We start from the raw sequence: 24,090 nt of genomic DNA on the forward strand, positions 1-24,090 counted from the left end.
TTAGGATAGAGGACACGTAACTACTGTAGGATAGAGGACACGTAACTACTGTAGGATAGAGGACACGTAACTACTGTAGGATAGAGGACACGTAGGATAGAGGACACGTAACTACTGTAGGATAGAGGACACGTAGGATAGAGGACACGTAACTACTGTAGGATAGAGGACACGTAGGATAGAGGATACGTAACTACTGGAGCTACGGTAGAGGACACGTACAGAGGATAGTGGGAATGAAAACAGTACTTCTGTGTTTACGTGGTGGGACAGATGACGTGATGACATGGGGAGATTGACATGCATTATTCACAAGAAAAGGTTCTGTCAGGTGTTCAATGGACCAACATGTAATGGGTTTTAGAGATGTGCTGTCCTGCTACTTGTCAGTTGGTATATGCTGTATAACTGGAATGTATCTAATGGTGTGTGTAGGTGTTGGGCGTGTTCTCTGTGGACGGGGGCAAAGCCTCTCAGGAGGATGCTGAGGAGACCAACTCGGTGGAGTCAGTGGGGTTCTGCAATGTGTAAGACTTCATGTTTTTAACATAAGACCAGAATCACAAGTTAACCTTAAATTAACTACATGGCATAAGGTGTGTAACAGTTGCCATGGTCTGAACGATGCCGTGTTCTCTGTTGTCCAGGTTGCCCCTGATAGCGGTGGCGTATCTGTATGGGACCCTGGCTATCTATGACCTCTCCTCACAGGTCCTCAGACACAAGTGTCAGCACCAGGTAAGAAACCAGCCATCCAACAGGCTCACAACTCCCAACCAAACCCCCAATAAACCTCTGATCGTGGATTGTAGAGACGTGTTGCTCTGCTGTTTTCATATACCTTGTTATATGCTCTATAACCGACTGTGTGTCAGGCTGGCATTGTTAAACTGCAGTGGGAGGAGTCATCCTCTGTGGTGTCCACTTGTTGTCTGGACGGGGCGGTGAGGCTGTGGGATGCCCGCTCGGGAACCATGGTGTCAGAGTACCGCGGCCACCAGGCGGAGATCCTCGACTTCACACTCAACAGGTACACACACACCTAAGTTTCCGCTAATCACAGTTCCTAACCTTTTCAATTAGGCTCATGAACAAAACGTCTGACCCTGTATCAGTGGTTATGGGGAAGTTGTATTCTACGTACTTGAGGAAGAAAGACTCCTGTTCTCATCTCTGACTCTCTCTCCTCCTCCCTCACAGAGAAGCCTCTATGGCGGTCACTGCCTCTGGAGACCACCAGGCCAAAGTCTTCTGCCTCCAACGACCAGACCGTTAATCAGAGGGAGAAAGAGTGAGAGAAATGTGGATGGACTCAACTCCGATCGCGCTTTGTCCACAATGCACCTTAAAGGCAATGTTCCCGTTTTTGTGGAGTCTGTTTTAACGGTGGACACTGCATATAACGGCTCAATCCAAAGTTGTCCTTTAAATGGCGCATTGTCAACAAAGCGCGATCGGATTGAATCCCAGCCTTTCATTGGGTTTTCTCACAACTGAGGGTTTTTGAACTGTCTTGTATCGATTGTGGTCTGTCTGATATATAGTAGACCTGCAGTGTTCTAGAAGGTTCTAGAACTGCCAGCCATTGTACTCAGGTTTCTCAAGTAGAACCCACACAAAATATATTCATTCTACGTGGTGTGGTAGTGTAGTTGTTGGAACACGTCAACCTGGAGGCAATGAAGCATCTAACAGTCGACCAATGGGATCCGTCGTGTGGTCTGTGATTTATCACTAAATACACTTACATCTACACCTTGGTGTTCACTGCGATTTGGTTTGATGACAATTATGAATACACAATAAGGTAATAGAGCTACGTAGAGATGGAGATCTCCATGTCCCCATCATTTCTGGTGAGTTGTGGAGTGTAATCCTCACTTTCCCCCTAAATCACCCCAAATGATGTAAACTCAACCTTCTGTAAATACACTGCTCAAAAAAATAAAGGGAACACTAAAATAACACATCCTAGATCTGAATGAATGAAATATTCTTATTAAATACTTTTTTCTTTACATAGTTGAATGTTCTGACAACAAAATCACACAAAAATGATCAATGTAAATCAAATGTATCAACCCATGGAGGTCTGGATTTGGACACAGCAAACCTTCTTACCATAGCTCGCATTGATGTGCCATCCTGGATGAGCTGCACTACCTGAGCCAGTTGTGTGGGTTGTAGACTCCGTCTCATGCTACCACTAGAGTGAGAGCACCGCCAGCATTCAAAAGTGACCAAAACATCAGCCAGGAAGCATAGGAACTGAGAAGTGGTCTGTGGTCACCACCTGCAGAATCACTCCTTTATTGGGGGTGTCTTGCTAATTGCCTATAATTTCTACCTTTTGTCTATTCCATTTGCACAACAGCATGTGAAATTTATTGTCAATCAGTGTTGCTTCCTAAGTGGACAGTTTGATTTCACAGAAGTGTGATTGACTTGGAGTTACATTGTGTTGTTTAAGTGTTCCCTTTATTTTTTTGAGCAGTGTATATTGGGCCCTGTTGAAATGCTTTAGAAATGCATCTGTCTGTCCTTTTCTGACGTAATCACGAATCTGAGTTAGTTGGATTGGTGGAAGTAATGTGATAACTTTGCTTTCCCCTACCCCATCACTGACCTTAAGGAAACATGGAAGGAAGGGTCCATCTCTGAAGTATTGGGACAGAGCCATGGGCTTTGTTCTGCTGTTTGTTGGAACCATTTAAGACGTTTTCAACCCAAGTCTCTAGGTTGCATCAGCTCTGCCTGAGAAGGCTTTGTGCAGACCGTCATTGAGTCACATATTGTCTCTCAAATGGCACTCTATTCTCTATAGTGGCCTTCTTTTGACTAGGGCTGTGGTCAAAAGTAGTGCACTATATAGGGAATAGGGTGTGATTTGTTACACAATGTAGGAACCAGAACACTGCTGTGATTAGAGTATGATAAGCATACTACAAAGTCAACTGCATCATCAGGAGATGCCCTAATTTGTTGTTGTAAGCTTGGATCTGTGAGCTTGATCTAATGCATTCAGCCACGCTACAGGGTGGCCGAGCCAAAATAGCTTCTAGGCTAATCTAACATTATACAGATATGACTCAGATACAGTGCATCTGGAAAGTATTCAGACCCCTTGGCCGTTTCCACATTTTGTTACGTTACAGCCCTTATTCAAAAATGTATTAAATAAAAAATGTTCCTCAATCTACACACAATACCCCATAATGACAAAGCGAAAACATTTTTTTTTGTTTTTTTGTGCAAATGTATTAAAATAAAAACTGATACCGTATTTACATAACTATTCAGACCCTTTGCTATGAGACTTGTAATTGAGCTCAGGTGCATCCTGTTTCCATTGATCATCCTTGATGTTTCTACAACTTGATTGGAGTCCACCTGTGGTAAAATCAATTGATTGGACATGATTTAGAAAGGCACACACCTGTCTATATAAGGTCCCACAGTTGACAGTGCATGTTAGAACTAAAATCAAGCCATGAGGTTGAAGGAATTGTCGGTAGAGCGCCGAGACGACAGGATTGTGTCGAGCCACAGATCTGGGGAAGGGTACCAAAGAATGTATGCAGTATTGAAGGTACCCAAGAGATGCTAAGCTACAGGACTGTTTTGAGTCTGTAATACCAACATGTTTCAAGCAGACCACCATAGTCCCTGTGCCTAAGAACACTAAGGTAATCTGCTTAAATTACTATCGACCTGAGGCACTCACGTCTGTAGCCATGACGTGCTTTGAAAGGCTGGTCATGGCTCACATCAACACCATTATCCCAGAAACCGTAGACCCACTTCAATTTGCATACCGCCCCAACAGATCCACAGATGATGCAATCTCTATTGCACTCCACACTGCCCTTTGCCACCTTGACAAAAGGAACACCTATGTGAGAGTGCTATTCGTTGACTACAGCTCAGTGTTCAACACCATAGTACCCTCAAAGCTCATAAATAAGCTAAGGACCCTGGAACTAAACACCTCCCTCTGCAACTGGAAACTGGACTTCCTGATGGGCCCCCCCCCCCCCCCCCCCAGGTGGTAAGGGTAGGTAACAACACATCCGCCACGCTGATCTTCAACACGGGGGCCTCTCAGGGGTGCATGCTCAGTCCCCTCCTGTACTCCCTGTTCACTCATGACTGCACGGCCAGACACGACTCCAATGCCATCAGTAAGTTTGCCGATGACATAACAGTGGAAGGCCTGATCCCCGACAACGACGAGACAGCCTATAGGGAGGAGGTCAGAGACCTGGCTGTGTGGTGCCAGGACAATAACTTCTCCCTCAACATGATCAAGACAAAGGAGATGATTGTGGACTTCAGGAAATGGAGGACCGAGCACACCCCCATTCTCATCGACGGGGCTGTAGTGGAGCAGGTTGAGAGCTTCAAGTTCCTTGTTGTCCACATCACCAACAAACTAACATGGTCCAAGCACACCAAGACAGTCGGAAGAGAGCACGATAAAACCTATTCCCCCCTCAGAAGACTGAAAAGATTTGGCATTGGTCCTCAGATCCCAAAAGGTTCTACACCTGCACCATCGAGAGCATCCTGACTGGTTACATCACTGCCTGGTATGGCAACTGCTCGGCCTCCGACCGCAAGGCACTACAGAGGGTAGTGCGTACGGCCAAGTAAATCACTTGGGCCAAGCTTCCTGCCATCCAGGACCTCTATACCAGGTGGTGTCAGAGGATGGCCCTAGAAATTGTCAAATACTCCAGCCGCTCTAGTCATAGACCGTTCTCTCTGCTACCAGACGGCAAGCGGTACAAGAGCGCCAAGTCTAGGTCCAAGAGGCTTCTAAACAGTTCTACCCCCAAGCCATAAGACTCCTGAACATCTAATCAAATGGCTACCCAGAATAGTTGCATTGCCCCCCCCCCCCCCCTCCTCCTGTGTATTGTCTTGCTATTGTTATTTTACTGCTGCTCTTTAATTACTTGTTACTTTTCTTCTTTTTTTTTTTACTGCATTGTCGGTAAGTAAGCATTTCACTGTAAGGTCTACCTACACCTGTTGTATTTGGCGCATGTGATAAATACAATTTGATTTGAACACAGTGACCTCCATCATTCTTAAATGAAAGAAGTTTGGGAACCATCAAGACACTTCCTATAGCTGGCCACCCGGCCAAACTGAGCAATCAGGGGAGAAGGGCCTTGGTCAGGTAGGTGACCAAGAACCCAATGGTCACTCTGACAGAGCTCCAGAGTTCTTCTGTGGAGATTGAAGAACCTTCCAGAGGGACAACCATCTCTGCAGCACTCCACCAATCAGGCCTTTATGGTAGTGGCCAGATGGAAGCCACTAAAAGGCACATGACAGCCCGCTTGGAGTTTGCCAAACGGCACCTAAAGGACAGAAACAAGATTCTCTGGCCTGAATGCCAATTGCCATGTCTGGAGGAAACCAGGCATCGCTCATCACCTGGCCAACACCATCCCTACGGTGAAGCATGGTGGTTGCAGCATCATGCTGTGGGGATGGCAGGGACTGGCAGGGACTGGGAGTCAGTGGCAGGGACTGGGAGACTAGTCAGCATCGAAGGAAAGATGATCAGAGGAAAGTACAGCAAGATCTTTGATGAAAACCTGCTCCAGAACGCTCAGGACCACCGACTGGGGCGACGGTTCACCCTCCAACAGGACAACGACCCTAAGCACACAGCCAAGACAACCCAGGAATGGCTTCGGGACAAGTCTCTGAATGTCCTTGAGTGGCCCAGCCAGAGCCCAGACTTGAACCCGATCGAACATCTTTGGAGAGACCTGATAATGTGACGCTCCCCATCCAACCTTACAGAGCTTGAGAGGATCTCTTTACAGAGCTTGAGAGGATCTGAAGAGAAGAAGGGGAGTAAAACATGTTTATGTTTTGGGTTCTAATGGGGTTACGACAGTAGAACTAAGCTAATGGGGCATTTAAAGTTATATTTTTTAAGAATCAGTGGCTATATATCTTGATTTTATTCGTCAAATGTATTCTAGCTTTAAAAGGGGAAAGCACATACATAAAGTGTAGGAAAATCTAGGTGAGGATACCCTCCAGTGGGGGGGGCTACAACAAAAATGTGTGCTGCTGGGGGTTCTGGAGGACTGGAGTTGAGAAAGTTAGGCTACCATATTTCCTGTGAACCCGAGGGGCTAAAATGATCTCCTGTGTCATGACAAGCCCTTTCCTCTAGGAAAAGCCTCATAAGCAGATGTTTATGTCCCGTAAGAATGTAATGATATTGCTGTTTTATTGCAGTGGCCTATATATTCTACCCAGCAGGAAATGCATTAGCCAAGTAGCTACTGTTTTGTTGCTATGCCAATGCTTGTGAAATGTCTACCTCTTTACCAAACTGGTCTTTAGAGAGAGTGTGTGGGAGGGACAGAGCTAGTATAACAGAAAGACCAAGGCATTATCACATTTTATAGGTGTGTTTAGTAGTTGTTTGTCAGGATTTGCAAAGGCCCAAGTACAGTAACACTAACTATCCTCATCTAATTCCTATTTCATCATGTGTGGGTTTTAATATAGCTGAAGGATAGTGCTTTATCCTCTGTTGTAGTTGGTTGCCAGGCTCCAATGAGACTGTGTATGATTGGTCACGGATATGGTGATGAAACCCAGACAGGGACGATACAGGTCTGGAGAACTCTACAGTCAGATGCACAGGAAGCTACTGGGTATAACGTATGGTTTCCACCGCCATCACTCTTCTCCTCTCATCCCTCTATATATACTATATCCTCCTACATCATTCCACTCTCCTCTCAATCCTCCCATTTTATCTGTCTATTCCTCGCTATTGCTGCCATCACTCCCTCCTCTTCTCATGTCGGAATTCTCCCCCTCCTTCCATCAATCCATTCCATCCATAGTCCTCCTCCCCAATCCCTCCTTTTACCACTCACCTGCTTTCTTATCTCTCTATTCCATCCATCACCTTCCTCTATTCCCCCTCTTCCACACCTCTGTTACTCATCTCCATCAGAGGGGAAACAAAACAACTGTCTCCCAGGACAGTGAGCCCAAGCACTTATTTCCTACATCTGGATTTCTCAAACCATCCCAACTGTGATGCTGTTGACACACTCGTTCTGTGTGCACCTGCACGCGCCGTGTGCCAATGTGCTTTAAATACCTAGTGTGGCATGACCTTCATATTTCATGTCAGTCATACAACAGAGACCCCTTTTGCTACATACATACAAACGTCCACACAACATCCTCTCAACGTTACCTCAGCTTATGGGCATGGCTGGGGTAGGTTGGAGCTGGCCTGGCGACCTGGCAAAAGTAACACCTGCGACGCGTGTAATTGGTCTTAGAGCGATATGAGGATTTTATGTTTGTCTGTCGCAGTGCCACTGCTAACGTTAGTGTTTTTGGCCTCAAAGGTTAATGTGTGTGTGTGTTTATCACAAAAGGAGCTGCCCAGGGATTTAGCACCAGCCTGTCTCTAAGGATTTACAGCCTGTGAGAGGTAGTTAGTGGAATTCAATAGGGGTCACACCACAAAGAGAGTAAAGGCTACTGTAGCAAACCGATACAGTGAGAAAGAGGTGGTTATATTACATGTAAAAGTCAACACATTTATTATTACAGCTATGTTTATTACCCTTTACTAAGTCAGTTGACTGAGAACACAATGATTCGTGGGAGATATGGGGAGAGTTGTGGCTGAGATTCTCCAAATAGCTTTGGAGAACCATATTATTTATAGAAGTTTCTAGAGAACTAGATAAAATGAGAATCATTTCAATTGTCTTTTTGCTGTTCTCTATAAATAGCTTTGGAGAATCATATCATTTATAGAAGTTTCTAGAGAACTAGATAAAAGGAGAATCATTTCTACTATTTTAGTTTTTTTGCTCTTGTATTTCCTAGAAGACAGAAATCCTAAAAGTGAGGAGCCTTTTGGTTTATGTCTGAGTGTTCTCTGTCATCTTCCTCTCTCAACTGACTGATAACCCTCCATATTGTATTATATGTGTGTGTGTGTATGTTTGTATTGTGTGTGTGTGTGTGTCGTTCCTGCACAATGTCTCGTTAGCTAGCAGGCTTTGGAGAAGAGTTGTGTTTAAAAGCGTTATCACATTGGAAGCTACGGGCCCCCAGTGCTACGGACCAATCCGTCTCATTGCCAAGTCCAAACTATTGCGGAGGGAGTCTGTGTTTATACAGCATAACTGGCCGACTGGAAGCCCGGCCGTCCAACTACAGACATGTTTAAAGATGACGCATATTTGACCAGCTCTATGGATTAATATACTGTATATACCGTTAGGTGTAAATGTTTGCAAAGGACATACATTCATAGGAATCTTGTGTTGCATACAGGAGCATCTGGGGTTGTGTATAGAGAAGTAAGGCATGTGTGCGTTGGTGGCCCGGTGGAAAAGGAACACATCGAAGAGGATAGTTGTAGACATGTAGTTCAACACATGATCTTCATTCATAATGGCCAATCATTTCTTCATTTAAGATGGCCAATAAGGCATCATTTCATATACACATCCGCAGTCCACCCATTTCCCAAATGTGAATAGTCCCTTTAGCTCTGTTGTGGCACCTGACTCTGACAGCAACTCACTGCTTACAGGCACTGCTCCCACTTTCCCTCTCTGAGTGTACTTCCCCTTTAAGACCCAGCATCTGTTAGGAAGCCCCTGCACTCAGCTCCTCTCTGCCTCACCACAAGGGCTTTCTGAGGGGCAGCAGGACAGTTCTCTGTAGCGTTGGCTAGATTCACCACAGGGAGTGTGTGTAGTGTGGCAAGTCACAGAGGAGAAAGGGTGTTATTTGGGATCTATAGGGTATTGATATAAGCTATACCTGTCTGTGGCATACACCTGTTCTCTAATCAAATGATGATAAGGCGTTTCTCCTTCACAGGGAACCGACGACTGAATCTCTTGTCCTACAAAGGTGAGCTTTGTCTTCAACACCATTTTCTTGTAATGGACATATGAATCAAGACATAAATCACACAAGCATTTAGGGTTCTTCAACCTGAGGAGTTGGAGCTCAGTTAAAAAGTTGACTTGACTAAACCTTAATTATAAGGATCAAATTACTGTAAAATGAAAATGTACATTTGCCTTTTTACTGTAAAACGATCAAAAGTAAATGAGTATTTTGTTATAGGAGGATTTTCTAACAGGAGAAACACAGTTACATCCGGCTGTAACCCAGTGTTTGGTAATCCTGGTCCTGCTTTAGCACTACACACCTGATTCAAATGGTCAACTCATCATCAAGCTTTGATTTTAATCAGGTGTGTTAGTGCTAAGGCAAACACTAAAATGTGCACTCCTTCGGTTCCACAGGACCAGGATTAAGAAACACTCCTCTCTAACCTACCATTTCTCTGAGCAATGCATCTTATTCAGGGATGGGCAACTCCAGTCCTCGGTCGGAGTAGTGTCACACTTTATCCACATCCCTAGCAAACACAGCTGATTTAAACTAATTGAATTCTAAACTGAAGATCATGATTAGTTGATTATTGGAGTCAGGTGTGTTAGATGGGGCTGGGGCAAAAGTGTGACACCAATCAGGCCCCCGAGGACTGGAGTTGCCCATCCCTGATCTAAATGAACACTCCATTTTGAAAGAATGGAAGCCATTCATTTAACCCATTTGTATAGGGTTGACAAGATGTAATGGGTTGACAAGGGAGTACAGGTTCTGCGTTAGTCCATGGGAGGATCCTGTATGTTACAGTTCATCCATAACATCACATTAACCCACTGTCTCTTACAAGGACATCTGTTACCACGCCACTGTCAAACTGCAAGGAGTCTTTTCTCTGTATGTTTTCGAAAGCAGTTTTTCACTGGTTCCTTTAAGCAAAGGAGTCAAAAGGTTGGCTTTGTACAAATCAAATTGTATTGGTCACATACACATGGTTAGCAGATGTTATTGCGAGTGTAGCGAAATGCTTCTAGATCCGACAGTGCAGCAATATATAACAGGTAATATCTAACAATTCCACAACAACACCTAATATCTAACAAATTCCACAACAAAACTTAATACACACAATCTAGTGAAGGAATGGGATGAGAATATATAAGTATAAAATAGCAGTGACAGAGCAGCTAAGATGCAATAGATAGCAAAGAATAGATAGTGAAGGATACAGCATATACATGTGAGATAAGTAATGCGAGATATGTAAACAAAGGGGCGTTATTAAAGTGACTAGTAGTAATGATAATAGTATATGCCATGAAGCAGATGCTTTTATCCAAAGCGACTTAGAGTCATGCGTGGTCCCGGGAATCAACATGTATTCTGGCGTGTTGGTTTATTACCTTTAGGCACATTACAACACATCATTAAGACAGCTTCAACTTGTAAAATAGGGCTACAGATGTAGGATCTTAATCTGAGCCAATTTTCTACAGCAGGAGGATAATCCTGCAGCAACAGGAAATGTGAATTATGTGGACTATAATTTAATGAAAAAATAAAATAATTGTAGAGGTTAGTACGTTTTTCGTTAGTATTTTATTAGGGTCCATGTTAGCTACAGCCAAAGCTGCAGCTACTCTTCCTGGGGTCCACACAAAACATAAAACAGAACATAATACAGAACATGAATAGACAATTACAGCTGAAGGACAGAGCTACATAAAATGACAATACATAGCATTAATACAGGTACAGAGCTACATAAAATGACAATACATAGCATTAATACAGGTACAGAGCTATATTTTTAAAATAAGAATACACACTCATGTTATTATGCCTTAGCAATCCATGTACACACAATAGTATCTACACTGCAGTCATCCATTTTGTTACAGTTGCTTAATGTTACAATTGCAGCTCCTGATCCTAATCTCTCGGAACCAGTTGTTCTGTAAACACTAGCGAGAATCTCACAACATTAGAAACCACCCGTATACAATATGATTCATAGATGCTACTGAATGCAAGTGCAACGAAAAAACAACAATGGAAAAGCAACGGTTCTTCCAGCTAAGACTTCAACCACTGTTTTCACCATAGCAGCCGGGCCATTCAGCTCATAAATGAGCTACAAATTAAGTTGTCTCCCCGCTAAGGCTTCAATTTAATCCTTCACTTCAGCAATCGTGTTGGAGTTTTCTCCAGCTAAAGTTTCAATTTAGTCCTTCACTTCAGCTACATACGTGGTCTTTTTAGAGAGCCATCTGTTCAAATCTGTTCAAATCAAGTTGGGCATTTTAAAGTGGAAATTACATACTTTAGAAGCCTTTTTAAACCTTAAATACACTACAGGTTTGCATTTCCTGCTTTGCAAGAAAATCCTCAGCTACAAATGCGTGATCAAATTAAGACCCTACATCTGTACATGAGGGTGTTACTGTATGTGAGACAATGTATCTCACATAGAAATGTGTCTAGGAACGCTTAGCTTTTTCCAGTGTGGTGTCACTCTCTACAACCCTGCATTAGTTGTGCTAGTCTACCCTCAGCCAGCTGGGTCCAGAAATTACAGAAGCATAAAAGAAGGTGTATGATAACTAACCACAAAGTCTGACCTGATGGGGTCTGTTCAGTACACTCTTGGAAAAAAGGGATCCAAAAGGGTTCTTTGGTTGTCCTCATAGGAGAACCCTTTTTGGTTCCAGGGAGAAACCTTTTTAGTTCCACATAGAACCCTTTTGGGTTCCATGTAGAACCCTCTGTGGAAAGGGTCCTACCTGGAACTCAAAAGGGTTCTACCTGGAAGCAAAAGGGTTCTTCAAAGGGTTCCCCTTTGGGGACAGTCCAATAACACTTTTAGGTTCTAGTCAGCAATTATTTTTCTAAGAGTGAAGTGTGCAAGCTTACAAAACAAATACATTTAGAAATTCTATATGACAAGCAATTGTATATAATATATATCCATTATATTTCTATCAAAACATTCAGATAGAAATGTATAGCATATTGCGCTTTCATTGTCAACTCTACCCCCCCCCCCCCCCCCCCAAATATGATTGCCTGTCATATACAGTAATATATTGCTTTCATTGTATCAACTCTACCCCCCCCCCCCCCCCAAATGATTGCCTGTCATACACTGTAGGATATTGCTTTCATTTTGTCAACTCTACCCCCCCCCCCCAAATATGATTGCCTGTCATATACAGTAATATAGATATAGGGCTTTCATTGTGTCAACTCTACCCCCCCAAATATGATTTCCTGTCATATACAGTAATATAGGGCTTTCATTGTGTCAACTCTACCCCCCCCCCCCCCCATAAATATGATTGCCTGTCATATACAGTAATATAGGGCTTTCATTTTGTCAACTCTACCCCCCCCCCCCCCCCCCCCTAAATATGATTGCCTGTCATACACAGTAATATAGGGCTTTCATTGTGTCAACTCTACCCCCCCAAATATGATTTCCTGTCATATACAGTAATATAGGGCTTTCATTGTGTCAACTCTACCCCCCCCCCCCCATAAATATGATTGCCTGTCATATACAGTAATATAGGGCTTTCATTTTGTCAACTCTACCCCCCCCCCCCCCCCCCCTAAATATGATTGCCTGTCATATACAGTAATATAGATATAGGGCTTTCATTGTGTCAACTCTACCCCCCCCCCCCCCAATATGATTGCCTGTCATATACAGTAATATAGGGCTTTTATTTTGTCAACTCTACCCCCCCTAAATATGATTGCCTGTCATCTGTCATATACAGTAATATAGGGCTTTCATTGTGTCAACTCTACCCCCCCCCCCCCCCCCCCCCTAAATATGATTGCCTGTCATATACAGTGATATAGGGCTTTCATTGTGTCAACTCTACCCCCCCCCCCCCCCCCCCCTAAATATGATTGCCTGTCATACACAGTAATATAGGGCTTTCATTGTGTCAACTCTACCCCCCCTAAATATGATTGCCTGTCATATACAGTGATATAGGGCTTTCATTGTGTCAACTCTACCCCCCCCCCCCCCCCTAAATATGATTGCCTGTCATACACAGTAATATAGGGCTTTCATTGTGTCAACTCTACCCCCCCCCTAAATATGATTGCCTGTCATATACAGTAATATAGGGCTTTCATTGTGTCAACTCTACCCCCCCTAAATATGATAGCTTGTCATATACAGTGATATAGGGCTTTCATTGTGTCAACTCTACCCCCCCCCCCCCTAAATATGATTGCCTGTCATATACAGTGATATAGGGCTTTCATTGTGTCAACTCTACCCCCCCCTAAATATGATTGCCTGTCATATACAGTGATATAGGGCTTTCATTGTGTCAACTCTACCCTCCCCCTAAATATGATTGCCTGTCATACACAGTAATATAGGGCTTTCATTGTGTCAACTCTACCCCCCCAGTTGTTGTCCCTCTCTCTTCCTGCCTATTCAGACCAAAGGCTTGATATTACATTTCCTTTGGGATCAATCTCCGTCGACCGCAGCAGTCTGCAGGAAGAAAACAAAGACACTCGTCTTTTAAACATTCCTCTCTCTTACGCTGGGGCAATGGAGAGGAAACAGCAATCGTGCGGCCATGATGACTGTTGTAATTGTGTTTAAAGAGATAACATCTACGTACATCTATCTACAAGTGGAGAGACAGAACACGAAGACACTGTTTCACCTAAATAGGCCATTTAACCAATAAACTAGGGTTATTTAATTACAGACCCTCAAGCACTGATGTACTGCTGGGAACCTTTTCTGCCTGATTTGTTGATCAGTTAATACCATTGATATGTGATGCTAGAGATAGAGGCTATTTCAGGGGTCCAAGCCTGTCTTGCTTGACACACTGGGTTTACAGCATCATATGGTCTCTAGACTCTCTAGTTTGCGTTTACATTTACATGTCGGTCATTTAGCCAACATTCTTATCCAGAGCCACTAACAGGCAGTTTGTTTTTGAGCTCTGAAAATATCATGCTCCATGACCTCTGGTCTCACTGTATTCTGTCTGTCTGTCTTCACCCAGGCTTCCTGCAGTTTAATGGGAGCTGTGGAAGTCTCCGTAGCAGTGAGGGCAAAGGTCTGGCATACTAAGGACAACTGTGGAGGAACACGACCACCGCAACCGCAGCCATGGATGACCTGGCCAATGACTCTGCTGTGCGGCCGCTGCTGTCGGAGGCACGTCTCATCTACGCCATCACCGTGCCCCTGTCCACCGCCATCATCCTAGCCAACCTGGTCATCATCCTGGGCATCTCCTGTAACCGTCAGCTCTACAACACCCCAAACTACTTCTTCCTGAGCCTGCTAGTGGCTGACCTGTGTACGGGCGTGGCCCTGCCGTTCATCCCCTGGATGGGACTCAACCGCCCGCTGAGTTTTAGCTCCTGTCTCCTGGTTCATATTTTTCCTAATTTCTTGTTCCTGGCGTTCCTGTTTAACCTGGTGATAGTTCATTATGAGAGGTACATGTGCATCGTGAGTCCGTTACATTATAGTAGCTTCTGGGTTCACCGCCGCTTCCCGCTGGTGCTGCTCGCCGTGTGGGCGCCGCCACTGCTCTACGCCTCCCTGCCCGCCTTCGGCTGGAACAACCGGGCCGGCCCAGGGTGGAACGGCTGCTGCTCGTTTAACGACACGGGCGCACCGGTGAACTGTTCGACAATGGTGGCAGCGGTAGCGGCGCCGGGAGGCTCCGAGTGCTGCTCTTACAGACGGGTCTTCCCCAATGCCTTCATCTACCTCGAGGTGTACGGGCTGCTGGCGCCTGCCATCCTGTCCATCGCGGGCATGACGGGACGTGTGCTGTGGATCACCCGGGGCCAGATGAAGGACATCTGCCGGCTGCACCGCTCCGTGACGACAAGGGGGGGCGGTCAGGCCTCGGAACGGGAGCAGCGGCTCAACCTCCGCTACACGCGCTGCGTGGCCGCCGTGTCGCTGACCTTCCTGGCCTGCTGGGTGCCCTACATCATCTACATACACGTCTGCGTGGCGTTTCTGCTCAGCAAGGAGACGCGCGGGAACTCCACCACACACATCGTGCTGTCGTGCACGGGGATCGGGAGCATGGCAGTGATGCCGCTGGTTCTGGGGCTGGCCAACAGGCAGTACACGGACCCGGTGAGGAAACTCCTCCATAAACTCCAAGACCGATGGAGACGGAGACAGGACTCTGAGGATATGGCTCTTTGAGTAGCCAGGACAGGACTGCTCTCACTTTGGGGATGGACGTGTAGGATTATAAATGGGGATTATAGCATATGGATGATGAAGCATCCTCTACTGCTGGATGATGTTTGAGTGCAGTGGCGCTCCGAGTCTATGGACTCTAGCTGTAAGGGAGAAGTTGCAGAAAGACCCCATTCGATGTGCAGGACTGGTAGGGTTTCCCCACCTCTCCCATGTCTGTCAATTTATAGTCACAGCATTGAAAGCTTGTGTGACTCTTGCCATTGGGGCCATTGAGTGTGTTCTGTTTAAAGCCATCATGTGTACACTATTTGGGTAGTCATAATAAATTCAAAACAATCCCTGTAAAAGTCACCAATATTTTATTTTTCAAGTCAAGTTGATTCAATCCATTAGAGATAAACATAATGTTATGAATTATCAACAGAGGCCTGAATTATGATCAACTGGGCTCATTTGGATATAAAAGAGCAGATGGGTCGAATTAAGATGGATCTAATTGACTACTCCATCAATCACTACAGCATCTCATCTCCTCCCCCTCTCTTTCTCTCTCTCCCTCTTTCTCTCTCCCTCTCTCCCTCTATCTTTCTCTCTCTCTCCCTCTCTCTCTCCCTCTCTCTCTCTTGTTCTCTTTCCCATCTCTATCTCTCCCTCTCTCTCTCTCTCCCTCTACCTATCTTTCTCTTTCCCATCTCTCTCTCTCACACACTTTCTCTCCCTCCATAGTCTTTATCTGGTGCTGGTATGTGCTCTGAACAGGAGAGAGGGGTGTGCTCTGTGCTCCTCCGCAGTCCAAAATACATCTGGAACACAGGGGAGTGATTAGAACTCTGAGATTCTAACATTTAGATCACATTTGAAAAGAGCCAGACAGGAAGTGAAGTTCTTTAGGTTACACCATATCTGGGAAGATAATCATCTTGCCAAAATTTAAATGATCTTTCCAAAATTGAAGTGAAAACAAGAATGGTTCTTTCATTGTCTGCCTATTTGTAAGTCTGTATCAGTGTGCTAAGAATCCTTGAAGCAAGACTGTTTAATCTACTGTTTTCTAATAGCCCTCAAACAGGGTTGGTCATATTCAGTTTAATGTGCAAAGTTTATAACGCTTCTTTATTGCCTACTCGGCAAATGAAGTATACATTTTCTATGTCTTTGTTGAAACTATAACTCGTGCATATGGGGAAAATAAGAGAACTTTAGTGTGACTATTCACACTAGCTATTTGACATGTAAACATATTTTCAAATAGACTAGAGAGTGAGAGAGAGTTAAGTCCGGGTAAGAACCAGCCATGTGTAACTATAAAAGGTCTGAATTTTTACATGAAGTTGAGAGAGACAGATTATTAACATGGGGTCAGAATTTTTTATGTACAATACTGTGTGTGTGTGTATGCCTTTTTGTTAGTGTGTGTGTGTTGCATTTGTCTGAGTGTGTGTGCGAGAGAGAGAGGAGTGATGGAGTGAAATATGGTAAGAGACCGGGCAGTCTCCCAGACATCCTACTATCCATCATATCCCTATCTCATCATCAGCTGGTGTTCCCAACAAGCCTCTCTGTCTGTCTCTGTCTCTCTCTATCTCTCTGTGTCTCTGTCTCTCTCTCATTCTGTTTCTCTCTGTCTCTCTTTCTTTCGCTCTCTTATCTCCATCCACCCAGAACAGTCTGTATACCACATGGAACTAGTCTCTACTTTGAACACTAAATGAGAAACGGTCCTCATGCTAGTGTTTAACATTACCGCTGTCAAATTAGACAGTAGTGTTTAACATTACCGCTGTCAAATTAGACAGTAGTGTTTAACATGACCGCTGTCAAATTAGACAGTTGTGTTTAACATGACCGTTGTCATATTAGACAGTAGTGTTTAACATGACCGTTGTCATATTAGACAGTTGTGTTTAACATGACCGTTGTCATATTAGACAGTAGTGTTTAACATTACCGTTGTCATATTAGACAGTAGTGTTTAACATGACCGTTGTCATATTAGACAGTAGTGTTTAACATGACCGTTGTCATATTAGACAGTTGTGTTTAACATGACCGTTGTCATATTAGACAGTAGTGTTTAACATTACCGTTGTCATATTAGACAGTTGTGTTTAACATTACCGCTGTCAAATTAGACAGTTGTGTTTAACATGACCGTTGTCATATTAGACAGTAGTGTTTAACATGACCGTTGTCATATTAGACAGTTGTGTTTAACATTACCGTTGTCATATTAGACAGTTGTGTTTAACATTACCGTTGTCATATTAGACAGTAGTGTTTAACATTACCGCTGTCATATTAGACAGTAGTGTTTAACATTACCGTTGTCATATTAGACAGTTGTGTTTAACATTACCGCTGTCAAATTAGACAGTTGTGTTTAACATGACCGTTGTCATATTAGACAGTAGTGTTTAACATGACCGCTGTCATATTAGACAGTAGTGTTTAACATGACCGTTGTCATATTAGACAGTTGTGTTTAACATTACCGTTGTCATATTAGACAGTTGTGTTTAACATGACCGTTGTCATATTAGACAGTTGTGTTTAACATTACCGTTGTCATATTAGACAGTAGTGTTTAACATGACCGTTGTCATATTAGACAGTTGTGTTTAACATGACCGTTGTCATATTAGACAGTTGTGTTTAACATTACCGTTGTCATATTAGACAGTTGTGTTTAACATGACCGTTGTCATATTAGACAGTTGTGTTTAACATTACCGTTGTCATATTAGACAGTTGTGTTTAACATTACCGTTGTCATATTAGACAGTTGTGTTTAACATGACCGTTGTCATATTAGACAGTTGTGTTTAACATTACCGTTGTCATATTAGACAGTTGTGTTTAACATGACCGTTGTCATATTAGACAGTTGTGTTTAACATGACCGTTGTCATATTAGACAGTAGTGTTTAACATTACCGTTGTCATATTAGACAGTTGTGTTTAACATGACCGTTGTCATATTAGACAGTAGTGTTTAACATTACCGCTGTCAAATTAGACAGTAGTGTTTAACATTACCGTTGTCATATTAGACAGTAGTGTAACATTACCGTTGTCATATTAGACAGTAGTGTTTAACATTACCGTTGTCATATTAGACAGTAGTGTTTAACATTACCGTTGTCATATTAGACAGTAGTGTTTAACATGACCGTTGTCATATTAGACAGTAGTGTTTAACATTACCGTTGTCATATTAGACAGTAGTGTTTAACATTACCGTTGTCATATTAGACAGTAGTGTTTAACATTACCGCTGTCATATTAGACAGTAGTGTTTAACATTACCGTTGTCATATTAGACAGTAGTGTTTAACATTACCGCTGTCAAATTAGACAGTAGTGTTTAACATTACCGTTGTCATATTAGACAGTAGTGTTTAACATTACCGTTGTCATATTAGACAGTTGTGTTTAACATGACCGTTGTCATATTAGACAGTAGTGTTTAACATTACCGTTGTCATATTAGACAGTAGTGTTTAACATTACCGCTGTCAAATTAGACAGTAGTGTTTAACATTACCGCTGTCATATTAGACAGTAGTGTTTAACATTACCGTTGTCATATTAGACAGTTGTGTTTAACATTACCGTTGTCATATTAGACAGTAGTGTTTAACATGACCGTTGTCATATTAGACAGTAGTGTTTAACATGACCGTTGTCATATTAGACAGTAGTGTTTAACATGACCGTTGTCATATTAGACAGTAGTGTTTAACATGACCGTTGTCATTAGACAGTAGTGTTTAACATTACCGTTGTCATATTAGACAGTAGTGTTTAACATTACCGTTGTCATATTAGACAGTAGTGTTTAACATGACCGTTGTCATATTAGACAGTAGTGTTTAACATGACCGTTGTCATATTAGACAGTAGTGTTTAACATGACCGTTGTCATATTAGACAGTAGTGTTTAACATGACCGTTGTCATATTAGACAGTTGTGTTTAACATGACCGTTGTCATATTAGACAGTAGTGTTTAACATGACCGTTATCATATTAGACAGTTGTGTTTAACATTACCGTTGTCATATTAGACAGTAGTGTTTAACATGACCGTTGTCATATTAGACAGTAGTGTTTAACATGACCGTTGTCATATTAGACAGTAGTGTTTAACATGACCGTTGTCATATTAGACAGTAGTGTTTAACATGACCGTTGTCATATTAGACAGTAGTGTTTAACATTACCGTTGTCATATTAGACAGTAGTGTTTAACATTACCGTTGTCATATTAGACAGTAGTGTTTAACATTACCGTTGTCATATTAGACAGTAGTGTTTAACATTACCGTTGTCATATTAGACAGTAGTGTTTAACATTACCGTTGTCATATTAGACAGTAGTGTTTAACATGACCGTTGTCATATTAGACAGTAGTGTTTAACATGACCGTTGTCATATTAGACAGTAGTGTTTAACATTACCGTTGTCATATTAGACAGTAGTGTTTAACATTACCGTTGTCATATTAGACAGTAGTGTTTAACATTACCGTTGTCATATTAGACAGTAGTGTTTAACATTACCGTTGTCATATTAGACAGTAGTGTTTAACATTACCGTTGTCATATTAGACAGTAGTGTTTAACATGACCGTTGTCATATTAGACAGTAGTGTTTAACATGACCGTTGTCAAATTAGACAGTAGTGTTTAACATGACCGTTGTCATATTAGACAGTTGTGTTTAACATGACCGTTGTCATATTAGACAGTAGTGTTTAACATGACCGTTGTCATATTAGACAGTAGTGTTTAACATTACCGTTGTCATATTAGACAGTAGTGTTTAACATTACCGTTGTCATATTAGACAGTAGTGTTTAACATTACCGTTGTCATATTAGACAGTAGTGTTTAACATTACCGTTGTCATATTAGACAGTAGTGTTTAACATTACCGTTGTCATATTAGACAGTAGTGTTTAACATTACCGTTGTCATATTAGACAGTAGTGTTTAACATTACCGTTGTCATATTAGACAGTAGTGTTTAACATTACCGTTGTCATATTAGACAGTAGTGTTAAACATTACCGTTGTCATATTAGACAGTAGTGTTTAACATTACCGTTGTCATATTAGACAGTAGTGTTTAACATTACCGTTGTCATATTAGACAGTAGTGTTTAACATTACCGTTGTCATATTAGACAGTAGTGTTTAACATTACCGTTGTCATATTAGACAGTAGTGTTTAACATTACCGTTGTCATATTAGACAGTAGTGTTTAACATTACCGTTGTCATATTAGACAGTAGTGTTTAACATTACCGTTGTCATATTAGACAGTAGTGTTTAACATTACCGTTGTCATATTAGACAGTAGTGTTTAACATTACCGTTGTCATATTAGACAGTAGTGTTTAACATTACCGTTGTCATATTAGACAGTAGTGTTTAACATTACCGTTGTCATATTAGACAGTAGTGTTTAACATTACCGTTGTCATATTAGACAGTAGTGTTTAACATGACCGTTGTCATATTAGACAGTAGTGTTTAACATTACCGTTGTCATATTAGACAGTAGTGTTTAACATGACCGTTGTCATATTAGACAGTAGTGTTTAACATTACCGTTGTCATATTAGACAGTAGTGTTTAACATTACCGTTGTCATATTAGACAGTAGTGTTTAACATTACCGTTGTCATATTAGACAGTAGTGTTTAACATTACCGTTGTCATATTAGACAGTAGTGTTTAACATTACCGTTGTCATATTAGACAGTAGTGTTTAACATTACCGTTGTCATATTAGACAGTAGTGTTTAACATTACCGTTGTCATATTAGACAGTAGTGTTTAACATTACCGTTGTCATATTAGACAGTTGTGTTTAACATGACCGTTGTCATATTAGACAGTAGTGTTTAACATGACCGTTGTCATATTAGACAGTAGTGTTTAACATGACCGTTGTCATATTAGACAGTAGTGTTTAACATGACCGTTGTCATATTAGACAGTAGTGTTTAACATGACCGTTGTCATATTAGACAGTAGTGTTTAACATGACCGTTGTCATATTAGACAGTTGTGTTTAACATGACCGTTGTCATATTAGACAGTAGTGTTTAACATGACCGTTGTCATATTAGACAGTAGTGTTTAACATGACCGTTGTCATATTAGACAGTTGTGTTTAACATGACCGTTGTCATATTAGACAGTAGTGTTTAACATTACCGTTGTCATATTAGACAGTAGTGTTTAACATGACCGTTGTCATATTAGACAGTAGTGTTTAACATTACCGTTGTCATATTAGACAGTAGTGTTTAACATTACCGTTGTCATATTAGACAGTAGTGTTTAACATGACCGTTGTCATATTAGACAGTAGTGTTTAACATGACCGTTGTCATATTAGACAGTAGTGTTTAACATTACCGTTGTCATATTAGACAGTAGTGTTTAACATGACCGTTGTCATATTAGACAGTAGTGTTTAACATTACCGTTGTCATATTAGACAGTTGTGTTTAACATGACCGTTGTCATATTAGACAGTAGTGTTTAACATGACCGTTGTCATATTAGACAGTAGTGTTTAACATGACCGTTGTCATATTAGACAGTAGTGTTTAACATGACCGTTGTCATATTAGACAGTAGTGTTTAACATGACCGTTGTCATATTAGACAGTTGTGTTTAACATGACCGTTGTCATATTAGACAGTTGTGTTTAACATTACCGTTGTCATATTAGACAGTTGTGTTTAACATGACCGTTGTCATATTAGACAGTAGTGTTTAACATGACCGTTGTCATATTAGACAGTAGTGTTTAACATGACCGTTGTCATATTAGACAGTAGTGTTTAACATTACCGTTGTCATATTAGACAGTAGTGTTTAACATTACCGTTATCATATTAGACAGTTGTGTTTAACATTACCGTTGTCATATTAGACAGTAGTGTTTAACATTACCGTTATCATATTAGACAGTTGTGTTTAACATTACCGTTGTCATATTAGACAGTTGTGTTTAACATGACCGTTGTCATATTAGACAGTAGTGTTTAACATGACCGTTGTCATATTAGACAGTAGTGTTTAACATGACCGTTGTCATATTAGACAGTAGTGTTTAACATGACCGTTGTCATATTAGACAGTTGTGTTTAACATGACCGTTGTCATATTAGACAGTAGTGTTTAACATTACCGTTGTCATATTAGACAGTTGTGTTTAACATTACCGTTGTCATATTAGACAGTTGTGTTTAACATGACCGTTGTCATTAGACAGTTGTGTTTAACATGACCGTTGTCATTAGACAGTTGTGTTTAACATGACCGTTGTCATATTAGACAGTTGTGTTTAACATTACCGTTGTCAAATTAGACAGTAGTGTTTAACATTACCGTTGTCATATTAGACAGTAGTGTTTAACATTACCGTTGTCATATTAGACAGTTGTGTTTAACATTACCGTTGTCATATTAGACAGTAGTGTTTAACATGACCGTTGTCAAATTAGACAGTAGTGTTTAACATTACCGTTATCATATTAGACAGTTGTGTTTAACATTACCGTTGTCATATTAGACAGTAGTGTTTAACATTACCGTTGTCATATTAGACAGTAGTGTTTAACATGACCGTTATCATATTAGACAGTTGTGTTTAACATGACCGTTGTCATATTAGACAGTTGTGTTTAACATGACCGTTGTCATATTAGACAGTTGTGTTTAACATGACCGTTATCATATTAGACAGTTGTGTTTAACATTACCGTTGTCATATTAGACAGTTGTGTTTAACATTACCGTTGTCATATTAGACAGTAGTGTTTAACATTACCGTTATCATATTAGACAGTTGTGTTTAACATTACCGTTGTCATATTAGACAGTAGTGTTTAACATTACCGTTGTCATATTAGACAGTAGTGTTTAACATTACCGTTGTCATCGGATGTCATAAGGTGAATGCACCAATTTGTAAGTCGCTCTGGATAAGAGCGTCTGCTAAATTACTTAAATGTAAATGTAATATTAGACAGTAGTGTTTAACATGACCGTTGTCATATTAGACAGTTGTGTTTAACATGACCGTTGTCATATTAGACAGTTGTGTTTAACATTACCGTTGTCATCGGATGTCATAAGGTGAATGCACCAATTTGTAAGTCGCTCTGGATAAGAGCGTCTGCTAAATTACTTAAATGTAAATGTAATATTAGACAGTAGTGTTTAACATGACCGTTGTCATATTAGACAGTAGTGTTTAACATGACCGTTGTCATATTAGACAGTTGTGTTTAACATGACCGTTGTCATATTAGACAGTTGTGTTTAACATTACCGTTGTCATATTAGACAGTTGTGTTTAACATGACCGTTGTCATATTAGACAGTTGTGTTTAACATGACCGTTGTCATATTAGACAGTTGTGTTTAACATGACCGTTGTCATATTAGACAGTTGTGTTTAACATGACCGTTGTCATATTAGACAGTTGTGTTTAACATGACCGTTGTCATATTAGACAGTTGTGTTTAACATTACCGTTGTCATATTAGACAGTAGTGTTTAACATGACCGTTATCATATTAGACAGTTGTGTTTAACATGACCGTTGTCATATTAGACAGTTGTGTTTAACATGACCGTTGTCATATTAGACAGTTGTGTTTAACATGACCGTTGTCATATTAGACAGTTGTGTTTAACATGACCGTTGTCATATTAGACAGTTGTGTTTAACATGACCGTTGTCATATTAGACAGTTGTGTTTAACATGACTGTTGTCATATTAGACAGTTGTGTTTAACATGACCGTTGTCATATTAGACAGTTGTGTTTAACATGACCGTTGTCATATTAGACAGTTGTGTTTAACATGACCGTTGTCATATTAGACAGTAGTGTTTAACATGACCGTT

The 24,090-nt window shown here is 41.4% G+C and overlaps 2 protein-coding genes across 2 annotated transcripts; both read left to right on the forward strand.

The window, feature by feature from the left end:
• Window positions 1-435: 435 nt before the first annotated feature.
• Window positions 436-3,283, forward strand: LOC129847371 (angio-associated migratory cell protein-like; the record flags this gene model as incomplete). Its single annotated transcript, XM_055915143.1, has 4 exons — window positions 436-527; window positions 648-738; window positions 876-1,030; window positions 1,201-3,283. Coding segments are annotated over 4 exons (414 nt in total), but the record flags the coding sequence as incomplete, so codon positions are not given.
• Window positions 3,284-8,700: 5,417 nt separating this feature from the next.
• LOC129847368 (G-protein coupled bile acid receptor 1-like) lies at window positions 8,701-15,452 on the forward strand. The gene is made up of 2 exons (XM_055915139.1): window positions 8,701-8,937; window positions 13,977-15,452. Exon 2 carries the CDS (start codon window positions 14,084-14,086, stop codon window positions 15,146-15,148), a length of 1,065 nt encoding a protein of 354 aa, XP_055771114.1. The 5' UTR covers window positions 8,701-8,937; window positions 13,977-14,083; the 3' UTR covers window positions 15,149-15,452.
• The last annotated feature ends 8,638 nt before the right edge of the window (window positions 15,453-24,090 follow it).

Source organism: Salvelinus fontinalis, unplaced genomic scaffold, assembly GCF_029448725.1.
Source record: "Salvelinus fontinalis isolate EN_2023a unplaced genomic scaffold, ASM2944872v1 scaffold_0802, whole genome shotgun sequence".
Taxonomy (NCBI): Eukaryota; Metazoa; Chordata; class Actinopteri; order Salmoniformes; family Salmonidae; genus Salvelinus; species Salvelinus fontinalis.